The 19,698-nt window shown below is 46.6% G+C and overlaps 1 protein-coding gene across 1 annotated transcript in view; it reads left to right on the forward strand.

The window, feature by feature from the left end:
* Positions 1-19,698, forward strand: part of HEMK2 (HemK methyltransferase 2, ETF1 glutamine and histone H4 lysine) — a 133,904-nt gene that overhangs the window by 97,667 nt on the left and 16,539 nt on the right. The window contains exon 6 of the mRNA XM_078655871.1: positions 9,149-9,290. Coding sequence (XP_078511997.1) covers positions 9,149-9,290 — 142 coding nt within the window. The remainder of the gene's footprint in view (positions 1-9,148; positions 9,291-19,698) is intronic.

Consider the following 19,698-nt stretch of genomic DNA (forward strand, 5'->3'; position numbering starts at 1 on the left):
TTCTACAGTAAGGTTACATAGAGTGGTAAAACAATTCAGTAGACAATACACCTTAATGAAATCTACCTTGATATCACTACAGTTTTCAATAATTTCCCTCCATTATATAGTAAAGCAATACAAAGATGCAATATTCCTGTGTTTTGTTATTTATATATTTTTATTTTTAAATTGCTGGCGTCTTCTCTTTAATGCAGCTCTCTCTGTCCTGCCTGAAGCTGGTCTATGTGCAAGCAACACCTTCCCTGACAAACCAGTGTGAATTGTACCTGAACTAGTTTTTGTGCCCGTTTATGCCCTCCGAAACAGAAGCCACGCTTACGCTCGGCCTCCCATTAAAACAGTTCCAAACCATTACTCTTTTCTTATAGAACTACATCTTCCCTGTCCCAACTATACCTCAATCGCCTACTCCTTCCTGAATCTACACTAAGCTAGTTCATCTTGACTTAACTGTACACTTGAGCTTTTTAACATGTGTTTTTCCTCCTCTCTTCTATTTTAAAAAAAAATATGTTTATACATTATTCTTGTGTAAAACCTGAGGATTGCATGCAACAGTAAATGCTGAAACGAAAAATACTTGCTGGGACAATTTGACAAATGTCAGAAAGAGTCATGCATAGATGTGTGCACAGTACAAACGTGGAAGGTAATTATTACTTAAGAACTCTTAATATCTAGATTATGCATATATATATATATCAGTACAAACGGGAAGGTAATTATTACTTAAGAACTCTTAATATCTAGATTATGCATATATATATCAGTACAAACGGGAAGGTAATTATTACTTAACTCTTAATATCTAGATTATACATATATATATATATATATATATATATATATATATATATATATATATATATATATATATATATATATATATGCATAATCTAGATATTAAGAGTTCTTAAGTAATAATTACCTTCCGCGTTTGTACTGTGCACAGTACAAACGTGGAAGGTAATTATTACTGAAGAACTCTTAATAACTAGATTATGCATATATATATATATATATATATATATTTCAGCAAAAAATTGTTTCAATCAAGAAACACGCCGCACACTACTCCATAGGTTCAAATCTTAAGTTTATTTTCTGTAGGATCCCCACCTACGCGTTTCGGACAACAATCTGTCCCTGGTCACGGTACACTGGTTTGTACCGTGACCAGGGACAGATTGTTGTCCGAAACGCGTAGGTGGGGATCCTACAGAAAATAAACTTAAGATTTGAACCTATGGAGTAGTGTGCGGCGTGTTTCTTGATTGAAACAATTTTTTGCTGAAAAGTATCCTGCGAGGGTGTCCTGAACCTCGCCGCCGGCACCAGCTACAGAGCTCCTCTCGCTATTTGGGACATTTGCTCATACATATATATATATATATATATATATATATATATATATATATATATATATATATGCATAATCCGGATATTAAACTCTTAATATCTAGATTATGCATATAAATATATATATATATATATATATATATATATGCATATGCATAATCTAGATATTAAGAGTTCTTAAGTAAAAATTACCTTCCACGTTTGTACTGTGCATGACTCTTTCTGACATATATATATATGTTATTTCTATAGTTCAAACCTAGCCAAAAGGCAAAGTAGCGCCATACAATGTCAAATGACAAGCATACAGTAAACAAGTTAAAAGATAGGTAGCCAGTGTTTGGATTGTTAATGCATTATGATGTAGTGCTCTTGAAAGAGAAGTGTCTTCATTATTTTCATAAATTAGAACAGTGTTTGGACGGTCCTGATGAATATGGCGATGTTGCTCCAGATCCAGGGTGCATAAATGGAAATGTCCTGTTGCCTTGTTTTTCTTCTTTTTTTGACTTTCCTAGCCTGCAGTCTGAAGGTGTCCTGGCCAAGAATGTGTAATGTGTATAGAACCACTAGAGAGGCTGAGTTTGTCTGAAATATAAGAGGGAGTGCTGGTTATGATGGCTTCTTAAACAAGAAAACTGGTTTTAAAGATGGTGCAGGGCGGCAAGGAGAGCCAGTGGCTTTCCATAAGGCTACGGGTCATGTAATCCTATTTATTCAGGACTAGCAGCCCGTCCTGACGTTGTCCGGGTATGAATTGCTGCCGGCCAGTAGTATATTGTTTTGTAGGATTTCGTTTTGATAGCATTTCTTATCTGTGACAGGCCTGTGAAACGCTCCGATTCACAGTGTACTGCTGATGCACTTAAGAGTGCGCGTTCAGTAGTGTGTGAACTCGAGTTTCCCTACTTTATTTTTGCTTGCAATATTATATAGCGCAAACTCGACAACATGGCATAAGCACAATTTACATTACAGAAGAACACATTCATTTGTGGTAGGCACGGGGAGGCAAAGCGATTTGCCTGGAATCACAGGAAGTTGAGCTGATGCCGAGATTCGAACGTAGCTCTCCAGCTCTAAAGTTCGCAATTCTAGAACTTGTGGCGGGAGGTGTGTCTAAAAGTGTATGTCGGTGCTGGCCATCAACGAGAGAGACCTGTGCCTTTTTCAAATGGGTGGTGAAAAAATATGCGTATGTTGCTGGAGATGTGGGCCGCCGTGCCACCAAAGTACTTACCGGGGGAGGGTAAACACCCATTATTCCGCAACTTTCTTTCCGCATACCATCACTCTGCATACTTTCATTACGAAAGTACCATGACTCCGCAATGCCATTATAACGCATGGCATTACATTTTATATGCTTTTACCACGCATACATTTACAACGAAATTCGTTGTAGATGCATGAATGGTAAAAGCATGCTTTTTTTAAGGTTTGCATAAGGTTAGTATGGGTATAGGGGTATATGTTTTGGGGTACTGAGGTATATGTTTTGGGGTGTTTAGGTATTTTAAGGGTTCAGATATAGTTTTGGGTTATGGTGTACAGGGGTAGTTTTAGGGTTTAGGGATAGGTATGGGTTTTGGGGTACAGGGGTATTTTTAGGGTTCAGGGCTAGGTTTGGGTTTGGGGTATAGGGGCATTTTTAGGGTTCAGGGGTAGGTTTGGGTTTTGTGGTAAAGGGGTATTTTAAAGGTTCAGGTCTAGGTTTGGGGTACAGGGGTATTTTTAGGGTTCAGGGCTAGGTTTGGGTTTTGGGGTATAGGGGTATTTTTAGGGTTCAGGGGTAGGTCTGGGTTTTGGGGTACAGGGGTATTTTAAGGGTTCAGGGCTAGGTTTAGGTTTTGGGGTACAGGGGTATTTTAGGGTTCAGGGGTAGGCTTGGGTTTTGGAATACAGGGTTATTTTTAGGGCTCAGGGCTAGGTTTGGGTTTTGGGGTACAGGGGTATTTTTAGGGTTCAGGGGTAGGTTTGGGTTTTGGGGTACAGGGGTATTTTAAGGGTTCAGGGCTAGGTTTGGGTTTTGGGGTACAGGGGTATTTTTAGGGTTCAGGGGTAGGTTTGGGGTACAGGGGTATTTTAAGGGTTCAGGGCTATGTTTGGGTTTTGGGGCACAAGGGTATTTTAGGGTTCAGGGGTGGTTTTGGGGTACAGTGGTATTTTTAGGGTTCAGGGCTAGGTTTGGGTTTTGGGATACAGGGGTATTTTTAGGGTTCAGGGGTAGGTTTGGGTTTTGAGGTACAGGGGTATTCATAGGGTTCAGGGCTAGGTTTGGGTTTTGGGGTACAGGGGTATTTTTAGGGTTTAGGGATAGGTTTGGGTTTTGGGGTACAGGGTATATTTATAGGGTTAAGATGGGTTAGTGTTTAAGGGTGTTGGGGTATTTTAAGGAGTACGGGTGGGTTATGATTATGGGGTGCAGGGGTATTTAAAGGGAGCAGGGTGGGATTAGCACACGATATGAGACATGGCATGAAGGGCGGAACGTACCACACGCCCCCAGCGTTTGTCACGCCCCCAGCACACGCCCACAGCACAACGCAGACACGCCCACAAGGGACTACTGTGCTGGCACGGTTCTTTGACCTTTTAAATGTATATGGTGGGCGTCTGCATAGCCTATATCCTTCTGCTGCAACTGCCCTGTCCAACGCTGTATTGGGTGTTGTGATTGGTGCTCTGGTTCCTGAGATTACCCGCCTCAAAGGTTTAGGCTCTCTCTTTATTATATTAGTATAGATGAGAGGTGCCGTGGCATGTATGGTGCCCCTAAGGAGTGCATTATGTAGTCTGAGAGGCCATGGAGCATAGCATCATCACATCCAGATGCAACTAGCAGTTTTGAAGTCGGTTTCTGGAAGAAACGGTTTCATTTTCTTTAGAAGGGAGACCTGTTACCAGTCTGCCTTTTTTGTGGCAGTTTTTTAGTGTTTCTTGAGGGTGAGGTTGGTGTCCAGGTTGAATCCAAGTGACTTGACGCTCATTGAAAGTGGGATTCGAAGATGTCAAGTTTGAACTCATTGAGCCAGGGTTGTTCTGTTTCCTGTTTTTGGTGAATTATAGGAATTCTGTATTGATTTGGTTAATCTTCAGGTCGATGCTGAATGATGCTGAGGTCTGGATGTTGTGTAGACAGCGTTTGAGACATTGAATGTCTGAAGCAGGGGAGACTTTTAAGTAGAGTTATGTATCATCTGCATATTGGTGAATCTTGATACTATTGTCTGTGAGTAGAGCACCAAGGTGTTCCATGTTAAGGTTGAAGATGACTAGGGACAGTATGGAACCAGGGAGGACTCCATAGGTAATAGGGATCTTTTTTGACATGGAGTTGCTTGTGTGAACAAACCACTGTTGGTTGGAAAAGCCACTTGGTATACATGGAGAGACCATGCTAGTGGAACGTGTTCAACAAGAGTGGAAATTCAGCAATTCTATATCTGGACTACGAGAGAAAAGGTAAGTGTGCCCAGCAGATATGCTACCAAATGGGGACTCCCATAATGAAAATGGAACTTTAAAAGAAGTAGGAAGAGAAATGCAATAAAGGCTTCGCAAATGAGTTAGCAAAACCACAAATTAGTACATTACTCAACAGTCCTGATTGAATAAACCGTAGGAGGATCTATGCTCACACAGTGCTTCGGCCAGAGTGTTCGCATGTCACTCAATGAATGACAGCCATCCTGCACTGCCAAAAGTGCTCTGTTATCCAAAGTGAAAACAGATACATCTTCAAGTGCTTCAGTCAGTCCCCTAATGTGCACATGTGGGTCATTAACTCTTTATCGGCGTTGCCCAGACTTCACTCTCCACTAGTATTCTCTCTAACACTGGTCACTGCTTAAGCTAAATGTTATTTTGCACCCTCTGCAGCACAAACATGAATAGACAAGGAATATGGTTGATTATGCAAGGGTTTAAAGTGGGAATTTTTTTTCTACTAATGTAATTTGCTGTTGCCAAAATCCTTATCCTCCCTTAGAAAACAAGCTAGCATGGGGCTTAATTGCTCTCCTGGCTTTCCATGTAGCCAGAACTATTCCCTCAAAACCTCCTGCTTATGAGTGTGTTAAAACACTACATGAACTGGATGGCCTTGGCTCAGGGGATTGTAGGAGCCTGTGCTTGAGTAACAGCTTGTGATTAAAAATAGGTCTTAAACGTGGCCACCTGCAGTTGTTTAAAGTGTCAATGTCTTGGTATCTCTTTAAAAAGTTAATACAATATGTCCCTTGTCAGCAGTGATGGTCGGAATTGGCTCCAGGTATGCCAGTATGGCAGCGCTTGCTTTTATGGAATACATTCTCTTATTAGTTTTCACAGCAACATAACATGTTACATGCCTGCAGCCAATGGCCGGCAACGGATTTCAAATGCAACAGTAAAGACACAGCAATGTGCCTACAACTCGGAGGCCGGCTGCAAAAATATTGAATGGCAAAAGTCCACATATCAAATTACATGCGTATGCATAGCATATTGTTACACCATTCCTGATAAACGTAGAAGGGAAAATAAACAACATCAAAATGGGCTCGTAACCGGAAACAAAGGCCCATGACTCCAACGAAGGGCAACACCCCCTCTCCCTTCTCTCTTATCCCGTCTCCTCCGCACCCGGGAATGCTCATGTATTCCATCTGAAGTGTTGTCTCTAGTATGTTCCATGTCAACTCCTTTGGGTGTCAGTACTTTGAGTGTTAGAAGTGTGGCGCAAGATTTGTAGGAGCTTGGGGCAGGTTATCTCCCCAAATTCCTTGCTTAGAATTGAGAACCCACAGTTCCGTGTATGCTTCAGCTTTGTTGTCTGCCAGCATAGATAGGCGTTCCATTCCCAATACTGACCACAACCGCCTTAACCATGCTGCATGGTCTGGGACACCCTCAGAACCCCAATGGGCAAGTAGCTCTAATCTTGCGGTGTTAAGGGCTAAGGCTATCTGCCTCCCTCTCAGGGAGCGTAAGGGAAATGTAAACGGGTTGGGGAGACCCAATAGTGTGTAACTAGGAAAACGCGGGATATCCGTATTGAAGGCTACATTTTTTCTCGGAGTATAATGTCCAAGTATCTTACCAGTTTGGGGCAATGCCAGAGCAAATGTACTAAGGAGCCTGTCTGTTCGCAACCATGCTAGCAATAGACCGGGTGGTCTCTATTCCAGTGGTTCAGTCGGGCCGGTGTTAAGTACCAGTAGGAAGCTACCTTATTTGCTGCTTCAGTACCTGGAATGTCGTGGACCGTATGATGGGCTCTGAAATAGAATACTTGCCAGTCTTTGTCTGTGAGGAGCCTGCCTATTTCCTCCTCCCACCGTAGCTGACCCTTGGATTTCTTAGGTGAGGTGTAGAGTTCTGATATAAGTCGCTTGTCGTCACTTTTCATGATGAGCCATTTTTCAAGCTGAGTTAATTTGCGATAAGCACCTGCTCTCATCCTCGAAAAGGTTAACCAATTACATACTTGTCTATAAATATATTGGTCAGAAGTGGGTGCGTAGTCCTCCTGAAGTTGCTTGAAAGGGATAATTCCTTCCTGCTCCCCTTTTGCAGCCCTTCTCTCGCCACAGCTGAAATGGTTCTGATTTACATCCGGGCGGAAAGTCAGGGTTGCCCACCCACGGGGTCAGCCGGGAGGGGAATGAGGTAAAACCATGGCGGATCGCCATGGCATCCTAGACTTTTACAGAAGTCGCTGTGATCAGGGAGGAATAGAGCCCCCATGCCCTATGCCTACGTGGGAGCCAGATCTCACGCCAAATATTTATTCCTGCTATAGCTTGGTCCATGAACAACCAGTATTTCTCTTGAGAGGGGACCATTCCACTCCTGAATAAAGCATAGCTGGGATGCTTGAAAGTATCTAGACACCACTCGGATGCTCATCCCCCTCCCATTCTAGGCTTAGAAATCTGCGAGAAACTGAGTCCTGGTTGTTCCTCCCCACCATAGAAAGCGGTTGATGGCATGCTGCAGGTTCCGTAATGTGGTAGAGGGGAAGAGGAATAGTTTGGAAAATATAAAGTATGCGCGGCATGATCGTCATCTTGACTGCGGCAATGGGACCCGCCCAAGAGAGGCCCGACCGAGCCCATATGGATACGGTTTTGTTAGTCTGGTCCAAGAGCGGGCCGTAATTGGCTTTTAGTGTTTTGTCAGGGGTTCGCGCCAGGAGAATCCCCAGGTATATAGTATGTGGTTGCTGGCCCAGTTAAATGGAAATTTTCTAGATAGGGTCTCTACCGTATCCGGGCGGGTGAAAAGGTTCAATATTTGAGACTTGGGAAGGTTTACTTTAAATCCCGATACCTCACTGAAGCAGGAGAACTCGTCCACTAAGGCCAGGAGGTAGATTCCGGGATTCGTCAAGGACAGGACAATGTCATCGGCGTACAAGCTTATAGTGTGGGTGTCCGCCCCAGGCGGATCCTGAAATCATTAGGTTGTCTCTAACTCTCTGGGCCATCGGCTCCATATGCAGGGTGAATAGTAATGGGGATAGATGGCTTCCCTGGTGGGTTCCTCTGTATATAGGGAAGTGTCCGGAGGAGCATCCGTTGACTCTAACAGAAGCCCTAGGTGCGTTGTAAATGCACCTCTTCTAGCCAAGGAACCTCTCCCCAAAGCCGGGGCAGCAAAGTGTTTCAAATAGAAATGGCCAGCAAACCCTATTGAAGGCCTTCTCTGCATCGACAGAGAGCAGGAGGGCCTCCTTTCGGGAGCTGTCAATGAGATCTGTGAGGTGTATATACGGTTTGGTATTGCCCCCACTTTATCTTGTAGATATAAATCCGGCTTGGTCTGGGTCAGTGAGACCCGCCATATATGAGTTAATGCGCGCTGCCAGTATGCTCGTGAATATTTTAGCATCGATGTTGAACAATGGGATGGAACGATGAGGAGCGCATTCCATGGGGTCCTTGGAGGGTTTGAGGATCACTGATATAGAGGCCTCAGAGAGAGAATCAGGCAGCGCTCTGGTATCAATAAATGAGTTAAAAAGCCGAGCCAATATTGGTACCAATTGCTGACAGAATTTCTTGTAAAACAGAGGGGTAAAGCCATCCGGGCCCGTAGATTTAGATGTTTTGAGGCGGGCGAATGCTTCCCCTTGTTGACATGGATAGGACGATCGATGTGAGATGCGGTGTCAGTTGGCAGCGTAGTCAGCTGCATGTCATGGAGATAGCCAGCCAAGTCTGCGTGTGGAGAGTCTCCCCCACATAGAGTCTGGCATGGAAAGCATGGAAGGCCTCTGCTATTTCTGAGTCTGCATAGACAATTACCCCGGATGGAGCTTTAATTGCCAGCACAGTTCCGGATACCTCCCTCTGACGTAGTTTGTGGGCCAGCATGCGGCCTGTGCGGTTGCCGCTAAGGACAAATGTGTGCTGAAGGCATAGCAAAGCATATTCTACTCTATCCAGGTCCAGACAGCGGAGGATTAGACGTTTCTTTACTAATTCCCTCCAGATACGAGGAGCACCGGTGCGTTCGTGTATTGACTCTAGTTCTGCTACCGCTACCTCTATCTGCTTCCTCTGCTCCTTTCAGAGTCTGTTTTCGCCTGCTGATGTTGCTATTAGTTCACCCCTTATGACTAGTTTTAAAGCACAAAGAGTCAGGGCAGACCGCTTCGCAGTCGTTTGTAGCGCTTGCTTTTCAAATGGCTGCTTTTCTTCATGTATTCCTGCAAAAATATTTGGTGTGATGCTTTTGCTGAGGTGTTTATGAAAATAATGTTCTTACCAAGTAAGTACTACCCTCCTTTCCATCACAGCTTGGAATCTCCGGTTTAACGGCGGCCTGGGCTGGAGGCAAAAATGGAAGAGAAGTAATGGACAGGTTCTTTCCCTTTGTGCCAGAGCTACTTTCCGACCGAGGGTTATTCTACTTGGTAACTCTTGAAGAGAACAATCCAGGTAAGAATCGCATCACAGATACTGACTATATAATACATACATTTTGGTTTGTAGCAGTCTCGAAAATGTTGTAAGACATGCTGTTCATTCAAACGAAATTTGCATACACTTGTGCATTACATTGTCTTGGTAACTTGTAGGACAATCATAAACTGTGTGTGCAGCTTACACTGAGTGCTGTGCCCTGCACTAAGGAGTTTGTGTGCATCACTGGATATCTGTTGTGTAATGCAGCATAGATTGTGTGTGCAGCATATCTGTGCAACAAAAAGTGCTGTGTAACGTGACAGTGTGTGTGTGCACAAACTACAGAGCAGTTCAGGAAAAGATGTTAACAGCAGAGCGCAGTGCTTAATTTGAGTGGGTGGTTGCAGGTGGGGCCGATCAACACTTCTTTTTGGGGACCAGCTATTATTTTTCCTCATCGGACTTTGGCCCAGAGCAAAAGAGAGATGAAAAACACTCAAGGAGGGAAAAACGGATGGAAAGATCGTAACAAAGGGAGAAAACTGGAACCTAGAAGATTGAGATATAGAGGTAGGCAGTGTCTAGTGGATAAGGTGTAATCAAAACTACACAACTTTAGTATTTGGCATGCCGACATTCAATAGTGCTGGGCGCAGGTTACTAAACAAAACGTATTCTTCCACAGAATTAAGCTGCAGCTGTTCCTTATTCAGGGATTTCAGTGAGCAGCCCCTTTGCCTCCTGTGAGGCCTCTGCACATTTTTCAATGTAGCAGTGTTCATGAAAATATGAAACTCATGTTTGCTTGAAAACCACAGTTGCAAAGATCAGCCCTCTCTGCTTCGTCCCCAAGCTCCTGATCACAGGAGAAGATGAAGCTGAAGGCACCATACAAGATATGAGGAAAGGTATGGCAGAGCTTCAATCGTCCCATAAACAGCTATTGTGGAAAGTGGATGATGCCGAAAATAGGGCAAGGCGCAACAATCTCCGCTTTGTTGATTTTAGAGAGGGAACCGAAGGAACAAACATGGCGGAGTTTCTGCACGCTTGGTTACTGCGCATTTCCCCAAAGGATAAATTCTCTAACTGCTACATTATAGAAAGGGCCATTTCAGCGTTGCTGGCCAAACCACCGGCAGGAGCGAGATCTCGGCCAGTAATAGCTCGTTTCTTGAATTTTCTAGGCAGAGACATGATTCTCCGAGAAGCTAGAAAACTCAGGGAGATCCGACAAGACAATGCCCAAATAATGATCTTCCCTGATTATAGCCAGGAAGTGCAGAGGCAGAGACGCTCCTATGACTCGATAAAAGCCAAACTGAGAGCCCTCCAAATCCAGTACATGCTACTGTTCCCGGACAAACTAAAAGTAATATTCAAGGATAAAACCCACTTTTTTCAAAATCCAGGAGAGGCGTGGCAATGGCTGGAGGAGCGCCCTTCGTTGATGAGGCCCACGACCAGTACCCAAAAGATGGATGCTGCAGAGAGACCCATGGTGAGGTCCAAGGGGGCACCAAAACCACAAAGAACGCGGCAACGGCGCGGGGAGCGACTTCCAGGGGCAACTCCATACCCCAAAACTGGACCTGACAGAAGGAGGCGTCAGAGTGGTGGTTCCCTCGACTCTAACTTGCCGACGGGTTCGATTCCTTTGCCTCACAGAGAAATCGCGTTCGGATGTGGAGGAGGAGCCTCAGCTTTCCTCCTCGGAGTCGTACAGACAGTCGCTGCATCCTTTGGCGGTTGAGATAAATGCGATGGAGCACAAGGCTTCACCAGACACCATGGCGACCCAGGGGGAACCCCTGAACTCTAACTCCTGATGCAGGGACTGGTATGGCTGACCAATAATCTGTAGAGTTCGCTTGGAGCAAGCCAGTTGGACGCCCCTCTTTCATTGTTCGTTTGTTCTGTCTTTATTCTTTCTCGTTCTTGCTTGCTCTTGTTCACACCTTTATATGCTGTCACTTTAAAGGTTCAGAGCTGGTTTCTCCTATTTTGTGAGTTTGGGACTGGGTGGGCGACAGACCTCCATCACCCGAAAAGCTCATTCTCTACCATTCGGCCGGAGATGGGACAGCGGGGGGGAGGGAGGTGGGGTATGGGGAGGTTGGTGGGGGGGATTCAACTGTTTCCTGGGGGGGAGGGACTTGTTACATGTTTGACGAGGTTTATCGTTACGTTTTTAAAGCATACCAGATATGGGATCATTCCACACACCTGCATACTAGTCACCCGACTACTGGTACCACACATGCATTTCACAACTGATGTCTCTTGCGACAGAAGTTAGTTGCCAGCCTGCTTCACAAGGAGTGGCTGTTTCAAGATCCTTACGTGGAACGTGAATGGCCTGGGCAACAAAATAAAGAGGGGGTTGGTCCTGTCCTGCATAAAGAGGGTAGGTCCGGATATTGTCGTATAAAGATTTGGCGCATGCAGGATACACGACAGGCTCCAGAGGCGTTGCCATTTTGATTAAGGAATCCCCCCCCCCCCTTTGTAGCTACTCGGACATGGCGGACCCACAGGGGATGTACGTGGAAATAACGGGAACATGGGGACGACAAAAGATCACGATAGCCTTGATATATGCATCACCAAAACTTCAAGCCAGAACTCTTACTGGACTAGCTGATATCCTTCTGGACACACCAGACACACTACACGTGGTGGGCTGGAACTTTAACGACGTTATGTCTTCACATGTAGATGTGATTGCTTTAGCTGCCTCGTGCTTAACACATTTGATGGAAAGATCTGTTTTTGTCTAGCCCTAGTTTTGACTTAAAGTAGCTTATATGGTTAATGTGCCTCCTGCAAAGCACATCATGTTATATGAAGATGACAGATTTTATTTTATGTGGATAGGTAAGTAGGTTACTGCGTTGAACAAAGAGATCCTTTTGGGGACTCAGGGCAGATACGAAGGTATACTTCGCAGAAAATATAGGGTCGGTCCATTCGGGTGTAATACTCTGGGAAGCCTTTAAGACGGTTCTGTGCGACAGGGCCTAAAATAGAATAGCGTGGGAGAAAAGGAAGGCACAGGAAGAGCTTCACGCTCTGGAAACTCACATCATGGAGCTAGAACAAAGGCATATGTTAGAACGGGACCCACAGATACTTCGACTTCTAGTGGACAAACAACAACAATACAAGGCCCTAGTGACAGATGAAGCCAAAGCTCAAGCACAGGCGACCCCTCATAGATTATATGATGTAGGGCAGTGGTTCCCAAAGTTTTGGCTCCTGAGGACCCCCATTGAGTCAGCACTGAAAGCCGGGGACCCCTAGCAATCTGTATAATTTAAATTTTAAACAGTAATCCGAAAAAAATAAACACAGGTGTGAACACAAAACAAATAGTCGAATTACTAAGGATTTTAGTATTTTATATTGAAACAATCTGCAAAAAACAAAAAACTTTATTGGGAGGGTTGGTGCTGCATCTCCATGACTAACTTTTAAATGGTTGGATTTATTTAACACTGCAAGGCTCCTGCTCCTGCCAGGGCCAGTCTGGAAACCCAAAGCAGCCCTGGCAAATGTTTTCAGACCAGTCCCCACAGGGTGCACACCAAGTGCAGTGAGTGAGTCAAACCACTACAAAGGGGACTTTGGGAGGTTCTCCCCCCAAGACAATTTAGGAAACAATAGTGCATTCTACAACACATTTATCATTATATATTGAATTGTATTAGCTTTAAAAGAATAGTAAATGCTGACTTTACTATGCACCAGGATACAATAATCTTTGTTCGGGTTCTTCAGTGATTCCCTTTTTATCACACTCCAACAGTGCCTCTCGTCTCTCCTAAGTCCCTCTGTCACATGTATTTCATTTGTTTTATAGCATCTCTCATACCATTGTAGGATGTCAGAGCACTTTACAACACACACACATATAGGGCAGATTTACAAGACCCTTGCGCAACCGGTGCGTCACAAAAAGTGACGCTCCTGCGGCGCATTGTAGTGCCCCATATTTATAAGAACCGGAAAAGCCACCCTACGTGACTTTTCCTGTTCTTTTAAATATGGCCCCTTTGCACGCAGGACTTTGCGTGAAAGGTGCGTTTCATGGGTTTTGCTGTGAGTGTTCCCAAGCAACACCCATGAAACCAGATACATTTCCAGATTTACGAGAAATCATGAATCTGGAAATGCGTCCGAATGCTACACCTCCCCAAGGGAGGCGTAGGGAGGTGCAACAAGAAGAAATGTATTCATTTCTCCTCGTTGTTTAAGAAGATGAAATCCCCTCTAGTGATTGTTTATGTGCAGAAAGGGAATCCTACCTGAACATAAACAATCTCCCCACAACGCAGGCATCCTTGCACCATGGTACAAGGGTGCCTGTGCTGGCGCATGGCAGCAGTTTGTGCACTAGCGCAGGGAGAGCACTGAGATGCAACAAACTATGGTAAATATGTTGTATCCCTGTGCTTTGAAAGTGACTAAGAGCAGCACAGCCAAATGTCTTGCAGCACTCACTGAGTCACTTTCCTTGTAAATCTGCCCCATAGAGACAATGAATCATACATGTAATAAAATAAGGCAAAGGTGACTACTAGTTGTAGGATTCACATCATTCATACTGGTAGGCATAACACAGTGTTTTGCATTGACTTTAACAATGAAACTTTATTTCCATTCAAATAAACCTTTTTAGCAGCATCAGGACAATGAAAGACTGGGGAGAAACTTAAGTTACTATCTTGTACCATGCAGTTTGCAAACATCTTTTTGATGCCAGTTTATACGTCTCTGTGCTAGATCACAATTGTCACTTATAAACTGTACAGTAACTAAGGAATCTCTGTGACAAAAGCAGTAACCCATTGACCTATGCAGATCAAACACAGTTAAAAAAATAAATATAGGCACACTTTCTTTGCAAGAGGCATATTAACCCTCTGTGCTACATTAAATAAGTCAAGCTGCCACTGGACAAAACTCATCTCTCTCCAGCAGGAACATTAATCACTGGTGTTATCTTGGTCTTGACACTTTTATTGTTGCTCGAAAACTTCTAATTATACTTGGAACATTTGCAGTGCTTTTAAAACAGCTGCCTGCGGACCCCATGGGAATGTGTCACGGACCCCTAGGGGTCCGCGACCACAGTTTGGGAAACACTGATGTAGGGGATAAGTCTGGAAAGCTCCTTGTGTGGTTAAGCTGTAGAGAGCAGGATGCCCGCTGGGTAGAACAGGTGATTGATGGTCAGGGACAAACCTGGCAGAAAGATGTCCAAATAGTCCAGGTATTCGCCGCCTACTATAAGGATTTCTACAAGGCTAGAGACCTGGGCACAATAGAAGATATACTGCCGTACATAGACAGCATTGAGACTCCCACCTTAACTGAGGAGGATAAGCTAAGCCTTGAAGTGGACATGACGATCACTGAGATCAAAGAGGCCCTAACCAGACTCCGTCTGGGGAAATCCCCAGGCCCAAACGGATTTCCCGCTGAATTCTTTAAAAAAGCAGCGGATCTACTGAGTGGCCACCTCTTGGCCCTATTCACAGAGGCAGCCCAAGAGGGCATTCTACCACCTGATCTCCGTATGGCCACAATTATCCCTGTTCGAGGCATGTGGGCTGCTAAATTCATATCTGATGCATAGATCGCCGCCTAGTGTTGGGTCCGGATGATTGCACATTGTTGTCCTGGAAGAAGTCTTCGAAGTATCACGAGATAGGTGGCTCCTCCCCTGGACTACAGTGCGCATGGGCATCGGCTCCATCCCCAGATTGTTTTTTTCCGCCATTGGGTTCGGATGTGTTTTCGACGGCTCCTTGTCGGAATCGAAAAACCTTACTTCTTAAGGCCAAAAGGCCTTCGGTATTCGCGTCGGTATTGTATGCGAACGGTCCCGAGCATCGTCTGACTCTTCCGGTCAGACTTCGGCGGAGTGGTTTACCCTTCGCGCATCGAGGCCCTGTACTCGCAGCAAGACCCCGACGGCTTCATCATGGAACGGAGCCCGTTCAAGCGCTGCCCCGTCTGTGAGTCCAAATACCCACACATCGACGTGCATCCAGTTTGTAATAGATGTCTATCGCCGGACCACGGCGAAGACAACTGCATGGCCTGCTCAAAATTCAGGTCAAAGAAGACGCTCAAGCATCGGCGCGCGGCGCGACTTGAAGCCTTCCACGCAGCCCCGGCACCCGACGACATATTCGACGACCCCACAGAAGAAGGCCACAGCCATCATCTTCAGATCTCACCACCATCGACGGAGGTCGAGGCAGATCCAGAGGAATACATCGAAGGACAGAGCCAAGACCAAGAATACGTCGAGGAGGTAGGGGACGACGAAGAAGTCTATGGGGCCGCGGAAGATAGCTCAGAGAAGGAGCTATGCCCCGACAGTTACTCGACTCAGGCTCAGGTCACGGGATCGCCACACGGCCTTACCCACGACCCTGCACCGATATCCCCAGCCCCGCCTTCGGGCCCGGCTACGGATACACCGGAGGAGCCACCGTTGCGCGTATCGAAACCGAAACCGCAACTATTGCTGTCGACGACACCTAAAATGGCCGACATCACGCCAAAAACGAAACCGAAACCTTTGGTCTCCACGGCTCCGAAAATGGCCGCAGACTCAGCAAAAGCGAAACCGAAACTTATGGCTTCGACAACATCTAAAATGGCCGACGTCCCGTCCAAGCCAACAAAGCCGGCTCCGTCTTCAACTCCGTCGGCTTCAAGCCACACGAAGTCCAAGAAGACTGTCGACACACCGGCGCCACAAACGGTGGCTAAGGACAAGTCCTCAAAGAAGGTCGTCCATCCCACCTCGGCGTCTGAGGCCCAAGATCCGACGACCGGAGCCACTACTCATCGGCACAAGGATGCCGGATCGGCATCAACGGCGTCGGCGCCTACACCTACCGCAAGGCAGCGTCCCGTGGGAGGCCAAGAATCATCGGTGGCCACTTCTGCTACGCCGAAGTCCTCCGAAGCGGACAAACATGAAGCATCGGTTACCAAACCCTCGGCTTCCTTTACAAAACAGGTCACCGACTCCCTCAAGAGAATTCGGGAGAAAGCACAGACGTCAGCGTCTAACGCACCGTCGGATCCGAGACCGGTGGACATACCTGCGAAGTCGTCCTCCAAGCTTCTCTACGTCCTACCACCAAAGGTGGCGCCCAAAGCGTTTGTGGCCAAAACGGTGTCAAAGAACACCGAAACGCCGGAATATTCGACGCCCAGTCCCAATTTGCAGCGGCCAAAGGCGTCAGAGGACAATTTAGAGCATTACATCGATGCCAACACAGGGAAATTGACACTTTATAAAAGAAAGATCACTTCCCAACCTTTGGAAGCATTTGTTATTCCACTGAAAAAGAAAAAACAAGCACAGGACATACCTCCACTTGTTGAACCTCTTCTGCCTCCACCAAGGAGGAGTCCAACACCTTCCCCCCACCACTCAGGGGGTGAGGATGAAGAACAAGATGACCAATATAATTTCCCTACTGGCAATGACCCTGATGTACACCAGGACCCATATGATGACGCTGGGGACCAGGACAGCCATCAAGTAGTACAGGACCCTCAGGTTTTTGGAACACGTACATCACCTACTGAGGACTCAGCAGCATTCACTGCTTTAATAGAACAGGCAGCTGCAACTCATAATGTGGACATGCACTCTGACCCGGTGGAGGAAGATTTCCTGTTTGACACTTTCTCTGTCTCCGAAAGAACAGTCAAAACACTCCCCATGCTGAAAGGTGTCCTTAAACATGCACCAGAGATCTTTAAGGAACCGACAAGAGCAAGAGTGGTAAACCCACGTATTGAGAAAAAATACAGGCCAGCACCTGGAGACCCTGCTTATATTCGGGGACAGTTGCCTTTGGACTCATTGGTGGTCGCGAACGCCCGCAAAAGGGCCAACTCCCAAACGACGGGTGAAGCTCCTCCCCCAGACAAAGAGTCGAAAGTGCTTGAGGCTTCTGGCAAGCGGGTGGCTGCGCAGGCTGCCAATGTATGGCGTATAGCAAACACACAAGCACTACTGGCGCGTTACGATAGGGCGCATTACGACACCCTAGAACAGCTCCTTCAACATCTACCTGATGAGTATAAAGAAGCTGGCGAAATGCTCATTCAGGAGGGGAAGCTTATATCAAATGCTGCGATTAAGTGTGCACTTGATGTCGCGGACACAGCGGCTAGGGGAATTAACACTAGCGTCATGCTAAGGCGCCAAGCCTGGCTTCGTATATCTGGGTTTAAGCAGGACATCCAGACTACAATCCTCAACCAGCCCGTCAATCCTGACAGACTGTTTGGCCCTGATGTAGACACCACCCTCGAAAAGATTAAAAAAGACAACGAAACAGCTAAGTCTATGGGGGCCCTTCAGTCACAACAATTCCGGGGTAACACTTTTCGTCGCTCAGGTGCACGTGGTGTTACCCGAGGACAGATGGGTCAACAATCACAGTTCACTAGAGGCGGAGCACAGTCCTCGTACCCCAAGCAGAATAAAGGGGGTTATCGAGGAAACAGCACCAGGGGACGTGGCAGAGGAAACAACAACTCCCGTTCCTCTGCCCCGAACAAACAGTGACTCTCTGTCACTGCCCCCCGACCATTTAACACCTGTCGGGGGGGAGACTCCAGCAGTTCCTGCCAGTCTGGACCAACATCACCACAGACAGGTGGGTAAGACAACTTATCGAGTACGGTTATTGTCTAGAGTTAACGTCCACTCCACCCAACATTCCACCAAGGCAACGTCCTATGTCCGCAGAGCACTTGCACTTATTGCAGCAAGAAGTAGTGGTGATGCTGCAAAAAGGCGCAATCGAGCTCGTGCCAGTGGAGGAGGAAGGAACAGGGGTCTATTCCCTGTACTTCCTCATCCCAAAAAAGGACGGATCCCTCAGACCCATTCTGGATCTACGCCCTCTCAACATGTATATACTGTCAGAACACTTTCACATGCTGACACTGCAACAGATCCTTCCCCTTCTAAACCAAGGGGACTTCCTGGCAACCTTAGACCTCAAGGATGCTTACTTCCACATCCCACTCCACCCATCCCACAGAAAATACCTCAGGTTCACCATTCTCAACAAGCACTATCAGTTCAAAGTCCTACCCTTCGGGGTGACTACTGCCCCCAGAGTGTTTACGAAGTGTCTAGCGACAGTGGCGGCGCACCTCAGGAGACAAAACATACATGTCTATCCGTACCTCGACGACTGGCTCGTTCAAGCAAAGTCGGAATGACAGTGCGCCTCACACATGTCCCACACTATTCACCTCCTTCACAGCCTGGGGTTCTCACTAAACTACCCAAAGTCGCACCTTCAGCCAGCCCATGTGCAGCAGTATCTGGGCGCGACAATAAACACCCTGACTGCTATAGCTCAACCAAACACAGTCAGAATCAACAACATTCAGTCGCTGATCCAGAGGTTCAGACCGCAACACTCCCTGCCAGCGAGAGTGTTCATGCAGTTGATAGGCATGATGGCCTCCTGCATCTTCATAGTCCCGCACGCAAGGTTGCACATGCGTCCCCTCCAAGAATGCTTGGCAAATCAATGGACACAGGCTCAAGGACAACTGACAGACCTAGTGTTGGTGACCGGTCGGGCATACAACTCTCTGCATTGGTGGAATCCACACAACCTTTGCAAGGGACGACCGTTCCAGGAGCCTGTGCCACAGATTGTCCTGACGACGGACGCATCTCTCCAAGGGTGGGGAGCGCATGTGCTCCACTACACAGTGCAGGGACTATGGTCAACCCAGCAACAAAGGTTGCACATCAACTACCTGGAATTGATGGCAATCTTAATGGCGCTCAAGTCCTTCAAAGTGCATTTGTGCAACAAGGTCGTGTTGATCCGGACGGACAACATGACAGCCATGTACTACATCCAAAACTTCCTACTAGACTCTCAAAACATCCTACCTCCCTCAACTGCACTCCCCACAACAGGTCCTCCTCCCCGCCGATTCCGAGTCCCCACTACCTTACCTGCGTCCCAGCCACCCCTAGCCCTCTCCCATCCAGCAACTTCTCCCCCCCCACTCTCAGTCCCCACTACCACACCTGCATCCTAGACACCCCTAGCCCTCACTCATCCCTCAACGTCTCCCCCCCACTCTTAGTCCCCACTACCACACCTGCACCCCCGCAACACCCAGATCACACTCACCCCTCAACATCCCTCCCCCTCCCAACTCAACCACACCCATCACACCCAACCTACCTACCCTCCCGAACACTAACCCATACTAATACCACCAACATCTGCAGCAACACCACCCCCCGCTCCAATAACATTGATACCTACACATCCTCAGTACCCATTACCACCTCCATTCCCAATCCCACACTAGACATGATTATGTCCACCCTCCTTCAAATGAAATAAGATCTCCA

Source organism: Lissotriton helveticus, chromosome 1_1 (genome assembly GCF_964261635.1).
Source record: "Lissotriton helveticus chromosome 1_1, aLisHel1.1, whole genome shotgun sequence".
In the NCBI taxonomy this organism is placed as follows: domain Eukaryota; kingdom Metazoa; phylum Chordata; class Amphibia; order Caudata; family Salamandridae; genus Lissotriton; species Lissotriton helveticus.